This window comes from Rhodofomes roseus (assembly GCF_022264815.1).
Source record: "Rhodofomes roseus strain CIRM-BRFM 1785 chromosome Unknown C8Q71scaffold_7, whole genome shotgun sequence".
In the NCBI taxonomy this organism is placed as follows: domain Eukaryota; kingdom Fungi; phylum Basidiomycota; class Agaricomycetes; order Polyporales; family Fomitopsidaceae; genus Rhodofomes; species Rhodofomes roseus.
In genome coordinates this window covers 199,227-211,776 of record NW_025952963.1, presented here as the reverse complement: position 1 = coordinate 211,776, position 12,550 = coordinate 199,227, and the positions used below count along the sequence as shown (strand labels likewise).

The following is a 12,550-nucleotide window of genomic DNA, read 5'->3' as shown; positions in this document are numbered from 1 at the left end:
GTTGTATCGTGCTTCATGGGGCTGGGTGTGCTATGGTTTTCTTGATCAGTTCTAGGTGGTCCGCTACGTGGATGCCCCCGTAGTTACGTTTACGCCCTATTCGGTCGCTGGCCGCTGGTTTCGGCTCGCGCTCATCTCGAGTCGTTGCAAGCCGGCCTGTTGCAGCGTGATCAAGCTGGATGTACCATGACATATACCTATGTATTGGCGATCTGGAATGATTATTATCTTCTATATATATACTTGTGCTCTCCACCGTCCCTGTCCCTCATGTGTTTGTTTGCGAATATATATCGAATCCAACTGTCGGTGTATCTTGCCTAACGCGTAATCGAGCGAACCGGTGACCGCCCGGGTGTGTGCCCGTCCCCCGACGACCCGACATCTTCAACTGAATCACGTTTGATTGCAGAACCATATGTTCAAAAGAATGGCCCTCCTATTCGCAGTAATAGCACACTGCCCGTCATGCCGCCATCCCACAGCACTCGAGTGGTGCTCGCAGAGCGTCCGACGGCGCAGGTAACACCTTCGACGTTCCGCCGGGAGGTCGTGCCGTTTGACTTCAAGGCGGGTCCTGGAGAGGTGGTCGTCAAGGTCGAATATGTCTCGATTGACCCGGCCATGCGAGGCTGGCTAAATGATCGGAGGAGCTACGTTGAACCCGTGAAGATTGGCGAGGTTATGCGGGCACTTGGACTGGGTGAGGTGGTTCAGGCCGGGGAGGGGAGCGGGCTCGTCCCGGGAGACCGCGTCACTGGAACGCTCGGTGAGTAGGCATGTATGCGTGCCATACTACACATGTGCTCAAACGAAGAGTCTTCTAGGATGGCAGGAGTATGTTGTGCTGGATAGCAAGGCGGTGCGGAAGGTAGAGTATGTCCGGAATGCGTCGTCCGGTATCACAACTTCGGCTGATGGTCTGCATCGCAGTGTGCCCCGCGGGGCGGAATTCCTGGACTTCCTGGGGCCGCTGAGCATGACTGGTATGCCATGCATTTATATTGCACCATGGAATAGCACTTATATGACGACCTAGGCTTCACCGCGTTTGTGGTATGTCAACGGTATCATACCATTACTCGCTGTTCTCACTGCCTCCTATGCGTAGGGCCTCCTGGACATTGGTCAACTTAAGGCGGGCGAGACCCTCGTCGTCTCCGGTGCAGCAGGTGCGACCGGTTCGATCGTCTGCCAAATCGGCAAGCAGAAGGGCGCGAAGGTCTACGCCATCGCGGGGTCGCCGGAGAAGTGCGCCTGGCTCGAGAAGGAGCTTGGCGTGGACAAGGCGCTGAACTACAAGAGCCCGACGTTCCGTGACGACTTTAAGAAGCACGTCGGGTACTTCGACGTGTTCTTCGATAACGTGGGCGGGGAGATCCTGGACTTCTCGCTGTCGAGGATGAAGAAGAACGCTCGGATTGTGTTCTGTGGTGAGTCGTGTTGGCGTCGCGCGAGCACTGAGCAATGCGGCTGACGTTCTGCGACCAGGCGCTATCTCAGATTATAGTGCGTTCATTTGTCTTACTTAGGCAGGGACTTTTTGACCGCGATGTTCGTGCAGACGGCAAGCCGAAGGGCCTAACAGGGTACCTCAACCTTATCTCACAGCGAGCAAGAATCGAGGGCTTCATTGTGTGCGTGTTTGTGTTAAATGTGCCCACAGAGAGGCTGACCGGCATGCTAGTTTCGACCACGCAGACCGCTTCCCAGCCGCATTGCAGTATTTCGGAGAGATGCTTGCAGAAGGCAGTCTGAAGCGCAAGTTCCATATTGTGGAGGGAGTCGAGAACGCACCTTCGGCGATGAACCTGCTGTTCACAGGTGGCAACACGGGAAAGCTGTCAGTCTCTTTAGTCTACCCCGTTCAAGTTGTCTGGAATACTAATCTCTGGACACAGTGTTGTGAAGATTGCGAAAGATTCGAAGGCGAAGCTCTGAGCCATGGAATACCCAGATTGCTTCGCCGAATATCATGTCTATATTGACCTATGAGTCTTCTCTTTAAGATATTCGCGGCGAACTGAAATACAATGCGTTTGAGCGTCGAATAGTGTGGGGACCGTGCTGTATGTGGGGAGCACCGTTATGTGCTTATAGCAACAGAGATTACAGTAATTGCTACTCCACACAACTGGACGGGAGAACCAACTCGCCGATAGCTGCACTCTCGAGTCTCGATGATCGTCCTCGACATCTGGGGCATCTGAAACACTACGTCATAGGTTGTGCCATCAGTGGATGTGTATTCTAAGTCCATCCCGCGTTGTAAGCTATCGTTACGTCCATGAATACAGCATAGAAGATAGCCTAGTGTGGCTGATAAGCGGGAGGCAGCGTGCTCTCGATCTCAGCGTCGAGCAGTCCCCCCGCGGCGTCTGTATTACATTTCGACCCATGCGTGTTCGTCGTTGTCGCTACGCCTCATCTCCTCCACGCCCTCTCTGCTGTCAATGACTTCTGTCTCCCAGAACGGCAGCACCAGCCCTCGCTGGGACAGTCGCAACCAGGGATTCATCTCGCCCTCTCAGCTCCAGCAATGGAAGCAACAGCACCAACAACAGGAGCGCGTGCACGATTTCTCTCCATCACCTCCTCCGGATAGGCAACCTCACCCAGAAACACGCCCCGCCGTGCTCAGGAAGAACTCTACAGCGCCGTCGAGCCCACCGTCAAACGCGAATCATGGCCACTCGCGGTCGTTCTCCGCGTTCTCCCTCTTCAAGGGCAGGCAATCTCAAGAGCACCCTCCAGCCGACGATGACCCCGTCAAGTCTCCCCGCAGCCCTCCGCCCGCATTTCATGAAAAGCCACCTACTCCTGATCCCGACGCCTCTGCGCCTCAACCTGCCGTGAACAAGGCCGCGCTCAACCGGCTGTCTACATCCGTTGATGCCCCTACACCCTCGCTACATCCAGAGATACGCTCGATCGTGCAGCTCACACTTGCTCACGCACACAAAATCTACTTCTCTGGCCCGCTCGTGAAGCGCGTGGAGCGGCAGCCGGATGGACACAAGCCAACCAGGGACGACGGTTGGCGAGATGTGTGGGCGCAATTGGGAGGGACGACTCTGAGCGTATGGGACATGAAGGCTATTGAGGAGGCGAGCAAACAGGGTAAGCAGGTACCTCCTACTTACATCAATGTGACCGATGCTGTGAGTCTTGTGGGTCTCATGTACATCGCATTTTCTAATGCACCATGTTACGCCCAAGTTTGTGAACGTGCTGGGATCTGTAACGATGCCCGCAACACCCAACGGACCTCCCACCAAATTTTCCAATGTCATAACTGTCAATACTGCGGGGTCCAACCTACTGTTGTTTGCGTGCCCCTCCCCACAAGTGCTAGTCTCGTGGGCATCTGCATTCCGGTTGTCCGCTTGGGAGAAGTCAAGGCTGGAGGAAATCTACACTGCCCATCTCGTGCGGATCTCTTTGAATGAAGGTAAGTTCTGTCGCCCAAGGCCTATATCGCTGGATCTTGACGCATATACAGGGAGAGATGCCCCGTCGCCACTTATCAACGGTAGGATGGAGGGCTGGGTGCGTATCCGCATCGCGGGTCAAGTTGATTGGAAGCGAATGTGGATGGTAGTGTCAGCAGGTGGGCACCCTTACGACGGATCGTCCACCTCTTCTGTCGACCACCGGCCAGGCTCTCCACATACTCCGCGTCGCAAGAAACGCATCTCGGACCTCTTCGCTACGAGAGAGCGTAGTCCACTGCGATCCGCCCCTCCCCCGAAGCCGACCCTTCATCTTGTAGCATCGCCCAAGCCGAAGGATCGGAAGCAGCCTCTGCTTACCCTAAGCGCCATTACGCAAGCGTTCGCAGTTTATCCTGAACGGCCTGAGCTCATTAGCCGGAGCACGCTCATGAAGCTGGAAGGCACGTTCGGGGAAGAGGACGTCGCGGGGAGCATGAAGTCGCGGGAAGGATGGCTTATGGTGCTGCCAGAGTTCGAGGGCCAAAACATTCGAGCGTCCGAGATGCTTAAATGGCTAATCGGTATGCGAATAGCTTGATCTGTTCCCGCCAGTTATTGACAGTGCTTCTGATAGCAATCCATGACACGTTCGAACTCTATGGCCGGCCGCGCCAGTATAGCTGGGACCCAAGAGATCCGCGCAGTATGATGTTCGCTTATCCAATAGGACCGCAGCGGGATGTGCGTGTGCGACGGTCGAGTGGTTCGCATGGGTCGCTGACTGTTTCTGGCAGATGCTATTCTTGGACCGTGAACTGGCGGAGACGCTTGATGTCCGGGACGAACATACATCGTCTATCCGTTCCCAATTGCAGAACATACTCGCCGATCGGATGCGTGGGCCGCAGGAACAGGGTTCTACTGGGGACAGACCGCCCGTGCTGCCCCCGCTCCCAGATGTCAGCTCGGAAGACCTCAACGCCGATGTGAGGCCAACCAGGGCGGAACCTCCTGAAGGCGCGATGCCACGCGAGGCGCTCAAGATGCAGCTGCCTCCGCTTGATTTCACGTCGTCTGAAGAGCCGCCGACAGTCCCTGAGAAGAGAGCATTGACACCTATCACAGAACGCAGCACGTCGCGTGATGCCAGTCGATCCCTTTCGACAGAGGAACCCCCGTCAAAACAGCCATCATCGCAAGTCAATTCCCCGCCCAGGATTCCAGAGGCAATAGAGGAAGACAACAGGATCTTAGGAGAGGACATCATGACAAGCCCCACGGGAGTGACATCCCTTCCACTTCCACCCATACCTGTGCAGGACCGAGGCCGGCGTAATCCGTCATTCGAGGTCTTCCGCCCTCCACCTAAGACTCAACGCCCGGAGCTTGACAGGCCTGCTTCGAAGTCTTCGCTGGGATACTCTGCTGGAGCCCCTCAGGCACCGAGCATGCATGCTCCCATATCTCCTCAACCCGAAGCGCGTCCTACTGTCACTGCTCAGGCGTCCCCACCACCTGCGATGGCTCCCACGACGCCTGCGGCACCTACATCCTCTGCTGACAGGCCGGCGTCGACTCGGTCCCCAGGACTTGCCTCGATCGCCTCTTACTCGTCAACGAGGCCCACATCGCCGCAAGTTCCGCCGAAGTCACCTCCCGCACCCTCTCGGGGCCCATCTTCCCCCACTATTACGCAGGTCCCTGTACCTTCGTCCAAGACGCTGCCGCAAGTTCCTCCCGCTTCCGCGAGAGCGTCACCCTCCGTTGTGATACCACAAGCATCTCCTGGCCAACCTCCCAGGCCCCCACCTTACAGTGCCTCAGACGACTTCTCGCACGCAGCGGGGGCTCTGCTGTATATGCAACAAATGCAACAGGAACCGGTGCAAGATACCCCAGGACAGTCCAATCTACCACGGTCTGTCAGCAAGCAAGACGACGACTACGACTCGCCATCGGAGTATAGCCAGTCATATACCTCTCACCAAACGAATACCGGCCCCATGGGCATCCGACATACTACCAGCCCACCCAGCTCGTTCGCTGAGCGTCCATCTACGACACGTCGCGACACCGCAAACTCGTCGACTTCGTCGCGGTCGAATTTCGCCGGCGCGCGCAACGAAGCGCCCGTGGCAATCACCGCGAGCCCAGCCAGATCTGGGATGGGACGTAAGCCTTCTGGCGCACGTGCTGCCCCTGCGAGCAAAATCCAATCGTCCAGGAACTCCTTCGCTCCAGACCAGACCCTGCAAGAACGCGACGACGACGAAGACAACATGGTCGACCTCCATGATGCCCCGCCCCAGGTCGCCAGAGCGCAGCAGGCCCTCGAAGACCCCGATGCTGATGCGCTGGCGGCGCTGACATTCCTCGAACAAGGCGAGGACGCGGACACGGACGTGTCGCAGCGAAGACCGTCCGCCCCTCCTTCGTCATCATCGACTTCTATCCCGCAGGTCGTCGAGCCCGCTTCCACTTCCACAAAGTCCTCTGCATCTCGCGAGTACAGATCCTCGTTCGCGCCGTCGAAGCAGGCCGCGGAACGCAAAGCCAAGGCACAAGCACAACAGGCTGCGCAGCACGCCGCTGTCAGTCGGCCCGGAAGGGTCAACGGTAGAGGAAGGGTGTCGAGTCGTGGCGCGTGGGCTGAGAGCAGCGATGAGGAGGACGAGGAAGAGGAGGAAGAGGACGAGGACGCGGATTCAGACGAGGAGCCGGCGCGGCGCATGGGTTCCGGCCAGCAGTCAGCAACGGGCTCTATTGCACTCAGCAACTCTGGTAGCACTGCCAATCTATCGGGCAGAGGTCCTTCCCCCGCAGCACCGGAGGCGAATGGCGGCTTGTATCCGCAGGTGCGCCGACCTCCGCGCGAGTTGCCTCAAGTGCCGGGTCCCGGACAGCCTTATCCTGGGATGCAGGGTACGTTCCCCAAAAAGCTTATATCATACTGTTCTCACGGCAGCGCAGGAGGCCCACAAGACGAATACCTCAGCCCACAACCGCGCAGGTTCATGTCAGATTCGTATACCGGCCGCCAGTCTATGGTGCCCGATCCTCCCCGTCAGGCTCCCTCCCCTCAGTCACATCTCCGGCCGATGACAGAGGCGCCTCAGCCAACGACACATCGGCAAACCATCTGGAGCCATGCCCTCGAGTCGCACAATGGTACCCCTCCTCCGTCGGGACCGAGCAGGGATACGTTTATCCAGATGGAACCACCCTCCGCAACCATGACCAAGGCATTTACTCCGCATGGCCTCCTTTCAGCGGGAATCCAGGACAAGCAGGACCGCTCCGCGAAAAGGCAAGAGGAGCTCGCAAGAGAGACCGGTGCATCACTCATCAATGTGCCGAACAAACCTCCGCCGCCGCAGACAGGGCTGCTTGGCGCCGTCACCGCGCACGAGCGAGAACGCAAGCGTGAGGGTGGCATTGGCGCTGCTCTCACTGAACGCGAGCGTGAGAAGCGACTGGCGGAGGAGCGGCAGCGCAAGCTGGACGAGTACCAACGACAGCAGCTCGAGCAGATGCAGCAAACCGGGTCGATGTACGGCGGCATGGGCATGCCAGGCTTCAACCCTATGATGGGCAACCCAATGATGATGGGGATGAACCCGATGATGACGGGCGGATGGGGTTACCCTGGGATGATGCCCGGCTTTGCCAGTCCCCAGCACATGATGGCTGCTCAGCAAGCCGCCATGCAAGCGTACCAGCAGGCGATGATGGCTTTCTCCACGGCGGGCTCGCAGATCGGTGGCGACGGCGGTCAGGCTCCTCTTAACCCGATGATGACCGGCGGGAGCATGATGGACCCACGCATGTCGATGATGGGCATGCCGATGATGAGCCCTAACATGGGCATGAACCCTGCGATGGGGATGGGCATGAACTCGCCGATGGGTGGACCAATGGGTGGGCCGATGGGTATGAATCCGGGGATGGGTATGAGCCCTGGTATGAGCCCTGGTATGTCGCCGGGCATGGGCATGGGCATGGGCTCGATGGGTATGGGACAGATGGGCATGCAGATGACGGGAGGCGGCATGTCGCCGCCTGCGTTCGAAGGTGGCATGCAACCCCTCAGCGAGAACAGCGGGAGCGGTCAGAACAGCTCTGTCGGTGAGCGAAGGTCACCCGCACCCCATGGTCAGGAGTCGTCAAGAGGAAGGACGGCCGCTCCCTCGCCGCTTCGGTGATGAGCGTGCCATGGACTGCGTCTTTGTGGTATCACGATTGGTCATGGACACCTAATTCTTATGCAAGGACAGCATCGCACGTACGCCTCTCGTTTAGTTTGCATTTGGTCTTACGTGGTTACATTATGTCTTCATTGATTGCTAGCGTTCGCTCTACTCCTCTGTTGGTCCGCTCTTTCCTCTGGATATCTACTCATATTTGTATGATTGGTCGTCTCGGTCGGATACGGAAAATCGAACTAATTGATGCTTGTGAATTGCTTGTGGACGTTGTTGTTGCAATCAAGGTGTGCGATCGTGGTCGCATAGGTGCACTGAAATCATGCAAAGAGTCGCCAACAGTACTATACGGGTGCATGCCTACGCTTTGTATATAGTACACATGATGATAACTTCTGTATCTATAATCCGCAACAGGCATACTAAGTACACATGCGACTCGAGAGTTGAGATACGCGCAACGCGTCGGTCACGAGATCGTGATTCATATCCCGGATCCGGCAGTCTGAGTTAGTCATTATTGTGGCTCAGATCCTTGTTCGCGACTTGACTAGCATCCACGACCACTAGACCGCGCATCTCTGAATAACTTATGAACATAGGACTCATATAAGCTCCCTGAACGGCCTCGAGTATCGCTTCTTTGCCAAGCATACCCCCGTTGAGCCCGCGACAAGATGGGTGTGAAGTCACTGTGGCAGCTTCTTGACCCAGTGGGCAGACCCGTGCTGTGAGTTGCTTAATTCACTGTGAGGTTTGCTATGGCTGAGGGGCACAAAGCTTAGAAACGATGGAAGGCAAAGCTATGGCAATAGATTCAAGTATATGGATCTACCAATTCCAGGCTACAATGCGGGACAAGGAAGGTCGTGGTCTGGTGAATGCACATGTCCTCGGTTTCCTTCGTCGAATCAGCAAGCTCTTGTTTTATGGCATTAAGCCTGTTTTTGTATTTGATGGTGGTGCGCCTGCTCTTAAACGAGTGACGATTGTGAGTGTTTACCTTCATCCTAGAGCAAAGTATTTGACCTATGTCCATTTTCTACCCGGTCAGTCCGAGCGTAAGAAGAAGAAGAGCGGCGCCGCAATGAGCCACGCAAAGGTCGCTGAGAGGTTGCTTGCGGCGCACATGAGACGGGAGGCTCTAAACCAAGTGAAGACGAAGAGGTGCGCAGGCTAGAGGCTTCGACCCGACTCGCATCTAACGCGTGTATGCAGTGGTGACACCTCAAAACGTAAAAACAAAGTTCCAGATGGTCCTGTAGTGATCGACGAGAACGCAGTCTACCTCGAGGACCTTGATGATCCTGTCCCTACCACGCCTGCTAAGAAGGTTCAGGCAAATACAACCTCTCCACCGTCCTCGAAGAAGAAATCAAGGTGGCATGACCATGATCCGTACAAGCTGCCATCAGTCAACATGGACGAAGCGGTCGCAAACGCCACACGGTCGACCGCGCCAGATCCTCGTCTTGCAACGGAAGACGAGCTGCGCGCGTTCATCGAAGAGATGCGGCCGGAGGACTTCGATGTAACATCGCCTACCTTTCGCGAGCTCCCTACTGAGGTGCAATACGAGATTATCGGTGACATGCGACTGCAATCGCGGCAGACATCATACAAGCGCTTGCAGAACATGTTGCGGAACGCCAAAACACCGCTTGACTTCTCAAAGGAACAAATCAAAAATCTGAAACACCGTAATTCCTTGACGCAGCAGCTTCTGACCACCACGGACAGTATTGGTAAAGCTCACGTCGAGATACCAATCAGGATTGCCAGCGAGCGGAACAAGGAGTACATTCTTGTCAAGAACGAGGGTGCGGAGGGCGGCTGGGTGCTCGGTATCCGTGACGAAGGCACACGGACGAAGCCGATCGAGATTGACCCTGTCAGCGACAAGGAAATCGAGGACGACGAGAGCGATGCTGACATGGAGGAAGTGCCTATGTCAGTAGATTGTATCCGTGCTGGCCTGCGGTCTCTCAGTCTCTGACTTCTTCAAATCTAGTTCCAGTACTTCAGATGTCGACCCAGACCTGAGAGAATACCGAAGGAACCAAGCTTTGTCTGCTTTAGCTGACAGGTATTCGCCGAAGAAGCTCGCTCCGCTAACCACTAGGACGCGGAGGAAACCCAAGAATACCCGGCTTCTGTTCGCACCTGAAGAAGACGACCTCCCTATGGATAGCCTCGCAGACCAAGGCGACGAGACTGCAGATCCGGAACTGGCAGCTGCCATACAGGAATCTCTCGAGGCTGAAGAGGAGGAAAGCCTTCGGCGAGCGATGGAGGCATCCAGGGCAGAGGCCAATGCTGCCGCCTCACGTATGAGTGAGAACGGCGCCTCGAGCTCGAGAGTCACTCTTGACGGCGAACATCCGAGAGCAAGTCGTATCCCTCCATACCTCGATGAGGACGACGACGATCTATATGCATCTCCATCGAGGCTCGAGACTGCTCTAGCAATAGCGGGTGCAGGGCCTTCCAGACGGCCTCTATCAGAGTCACGGAAAACGTCTGGGTCGTCGCATCCGCAGTCGTCGATATTCGGTACTCCCAGTCTGCTGTTGCCTGAGGCCAGCCGCACGTCTCTCGCGCCCCCGGTGGCTACTGCACCGTCAGTGGTACCGTCAGATTCCGAAGACGACATGGAGGAAGTATCGCTACCACCCCCTCTTCCGACAACGCCGCCAAAGACCACGAGGGTAGAGCGGAGACTAGTGGAGGAAAGAGCGACGCCATCGCCGCGCCCAGCACAGGAGTTTGATGGCATGTTTGTTGAAGATTCAGACGAAGACATGGAGGAGATATCGGTTTTGCCTCAGATCTCTGCATTGCCTGACCAGGTTAACGGTGCAACGTACGAACTGTCTCCTTCGCCCGTGCCAATCCCAGAGAACCTTCCATCCGACGATGCACAGGAAGTGCTGCCGTCCAGCAGTCATCAAAACTCGGAGCCGGAGCCGCGCGACACCGAGGATATGGCTTCTCTATCACCTGGGAAAGAATCTGCTCCTGCGAAAACTCTGCCTAAGGCTGACAACGCGGATGTCCCTAGAGCCAGTCCTTCGTCAGACTCCGAAGACGATGGAGCGGTTCCCTGGGATCGCCCGCCGTCACCGAAAGACGACTCATCTGGAAGCAAGCCAACGGCAGTTGCATCTACAGCCGATGGTTGGGACGCTGCAGACGAGATGGACCCCCACGCGGAAGAGGGCGAGTTCGCTCGGTTCATCTCCCAGGTGAAGGGGAAGGACATCGAGTCCGTCCGACGCGAGATCGACGACGAGATTAGGGAGCTCCACCAGCAGAGGAAGGCAGCGATGCGCGACTCAGAGGACATCACGCAGCAGATGATCTCGCAGATCATGGTGAGTGTCCTAGCCGGCCTACCGCTGGGTGAATCACAGCTAACGAGGGTCAGATCATGTTGCGCCTGTTCGGCATACCATACATAACCGCACCCATGGAAGCCGAAGCACAGTGCGCAGAGCTCGTTACGCTGGGTCTAGTGGACGGCATCATCACAGATGACTCCGACGTCTTCCTCTTTGGTGGCCTGCGTGTTCTGAAGAACATGTTCAACCAGTCCAAGACCGTAGAGTGTTTCCTGCTGAGCGATCTCGAGCGTGAGCTTGGGCTGGACCGCGACAAGCTCATTCGATTGGCGTACCTTCTGGGCAGCGACTATACGGATGGCCTCCCGGGCGTTGGGCCTGTGGTTGCCATGGAGCTGCTGAAGGAGTTCCCGGGACAGGACGGGCTGCATAAATTCAAGGACTGGTGGCAGAAGGTCCAAAGCGGGCAGGACACTGCTGGGGACACAGGCACTGCTTTCCGGAAACGATTTGTATGTTCCGTATTACCTTTGTCGTCCGGCTGTTTTCTCACATGCTGATACAGAAGAAACGTTTCAAAGAGCTCTTCATCCCGGATGACTGGCCCAACCCGGTAGTGGTGCGCATCTCGTTCCTTGCCTATTCACACCGTCTGACACATTCTCTAGCGGGACGCATACTACCATCCCACGGTCGACCAGTCAGAGGAGCCGTTCAAGTGGGGTCTCCCAGACTTGGATGCCCTGCGAGAGTACGTGTAGTCTTCAACCATCAGTAAACTATCCTGACACTGCACTCCAACAGCTTCTTCAATGCGGAACTCGGCTGGAGCCAGTCAAAGGTTGACGACCTGTTGTTGCCCATCATTCGCAAGATGGGCAAACGCGGACAAGTAGCTCTACACTTCCTGCTCCGCTCCGTTACAATGTCACTGACACATATCTTAGAGCAACACCAACAAACAGGGCAACCTCGCCGGCTTCTTCGACGTCCCAGTCGGAGGAGCAGCTCCGCGCAAACGTCAAGCCTACGCCAGCAAGCGCCTTCAGCAGGTCGTCTCTGATTTCAGGAAGGAGCGTGCACGAGCGCATTCAGCGGAGTCCTCCGGCACATCCTCTACTGGTGGCGAGCGGAAGTCTCAGTCCGATGACGAGTACAGCGAGGTCCCTGCGAAGAGGAGGAAGATCAACAAGGCTGGCAAAGCTGCTGGCAAGGAGCGCGCGGCGACTGGGGCAAAGACCGGTCGAGGAGGCAAGTCTACGCGCGGCGGTAAGGGCAAGCGCGCGGTGAGGAAGCGCAAGGCAAGCGAGGACTCGGAGAGCGAGGAGGATATCCCTCTTGCGAACATGCGTGCAGAGAGCGCGTCGCCTCCTCCGCTGGCGGTGAATTTGAGGCCGAGGCCTAAGCCTAAGCCTGCGTACAAGGGCGCCGTAGTTGCTATTGCTGCCGCATCCGGCGACGAGGGGAGTGCGTGAAGGTCCTAAACGTGCTCGTAGCATATTGTGCCCACCAGTAGTAGATTATTGTATATCTATTGTTCATGTCAGCAGTGTCACGTACTACTTGAGTGTCA

General features: G+C 56.6%; 3 protein-coding genes across 3 annotated transcripts; all 3 read left to right on the top strand.

The window, feature by feature from the left end:
- The first annotated feature begins 5 nt into the window (after positions 1-5).
- Positions 6-2,014, top strand: C8Q71DRAFT_520895 (alcohol dehydrogenase). Its single transcript, XM_047919104.1, has 9 exons — positions 6-769; positions 828-876; positions 934-986; positions 1,040-1,056; positions 1,112-1,433; positions 1,492-1,509; positions 1,565-1,637; positions 1,688-1,843; positions 1,902-2,014. The coding sequence occupies exons 1-9, from the start codon at positions 469-471 to the stop codon at positions 1,939-1,941; spliced, it is 1,029 nt and encodes a 342-aa protein (XP_047780190.1). The 5' UTR covers positions 6-468; the 3' UTR covers positions 1,942-2,014.
- A 346-nt stretch (positions 2,015-2,360) lies between these two features.
- On the top strand, positions 2,361-8,048 carry C8Q71DRAFT_906112 (uncharacterized protein). Its single transcript, XM_047928914.1, has 6 exons — positions 2,361-3,161; positions 3,220-3,451; positions 3,503-4,015; positions 4,069-4,175; positions 4,229-6,356; positions 6,405-8,048. The coding sequence occupies exons 1-6, from the start codon at positions 2,454-2,456 to the stop codon at positions 7,634-7,636; spliced, it is 4,920 nt and encodes a 1,639-aa protein (XP_047780189.1). The 5' UTR covers positions 2,361-2,453; the 3' UTR covers positions 7,637-8,048.
- Positions 8,049-8,181: 133 nt separating this feature from the next.
- C8Q71DRAFT_750243 (PIN domain-like protein) lies at positions 8,182-12,536 on the top strand. The gene is made up of 10 exons (XM_047923256.1): positions 8,182-8,366; positions 8,417-8,627; positions 8,691-8,803; positions 8,855-9,586; positions 9,648-11,010; positions 11,064-11,489; positions 11,543-11,596; positions 11,646-11,728; positions 11,782-11,869; positions 11,925-12,536. The coding sequence occupies exons 1-10, from the start codon at positions 8,314-8,316 to the stop codon at positions 12,450-12,452; spliced, it is 3,651 nt and encodes a 1,216-aa protein (XP_047780188.1). The 5' UTR covers positions 8,182-8,313; the 3' UTR covers positions 12,453-12,536.
- The last annotated feature ends 14 nt before the right edge of the window (positions 12,537-12,550 follow it).

What these genes read in the sequence shown, in the direction of transcription:
- C8Q71DRAFT_520895 (XM_047919104.1), top strand. Translation starts at nt 469, where the DNA reads ATGCCGCCATCCCACAGCACTCGAGTGGTGCTCGCAGAGCGTCCGACG. An exon ending in AGAATCGAGGGCTTCATTGT is followed by an intron (nt 1,638 to 1,687) that starts GTGCGTGTTTGT and finishes CCGGCATGCTAG; the next exon opens with TTTCGACCACGCAGACCGCT. An exon ending in GGTGGCAACACGGGAAAGCT is followed by an intron (nt 1,844 to 1,901) that starts GTCAGTCTCTTT and finishes CTCTGGACACAG; the next exon opens with TGTTGTGAAGATTGCGAAAG.
- C8Q71DRAFT_906112 (XM_047928914.1), top strand. Translation starts at nt 2,454, where the DNA reads ATGACTTCTGTCTCCCAGAACGGCAGCACCAGCCCTCGCTGGGACAGT. An exon ending in GCGGATCTCTTTGAATGAAG is followed by an intron (nt 3,452 to 3,502) that starts GTAAGTTCTGTC and finishes ACGCATATACAG; the next exon opens with GGAGAGATGCCCCGTCGCCA. An exon ending in GATGCTTAAATGGCTAATCG is followed by an intron (nt 4,016 to 4,068) that starts GTATGCGAATAG and finishes TGCTTCTGATAG; the next exon opens with CAATCCATGACACGTTCGAA.
- C8Q71DRAFT_750243 (XM_047923256.1), top strand. Translation starts at nt 8,314, where the DNA reads ATGGGTGTGAAGTCACTGTGGCAGCTTCTTGACCCAGTGGGCAGACCC. An exon ending in CCAGTGGGCAGACCCGTGCT is followed by an intron (nt 8,367 to 8,416) that starts GTGAGTTGCTTA and finishes AGGGGCACAAAG; the next exon opens with CTTAGAAACGATGGAAGGCA. An exon ending in CTGCTTTCCGGAAACGATTT is followed by an intron (nt 11,490 to 11,542) that starts GTATGTTCCGTA and finishes ATGCTGATACAG; the next exon opens with AAGAAACGTTTCAAAGAGCT.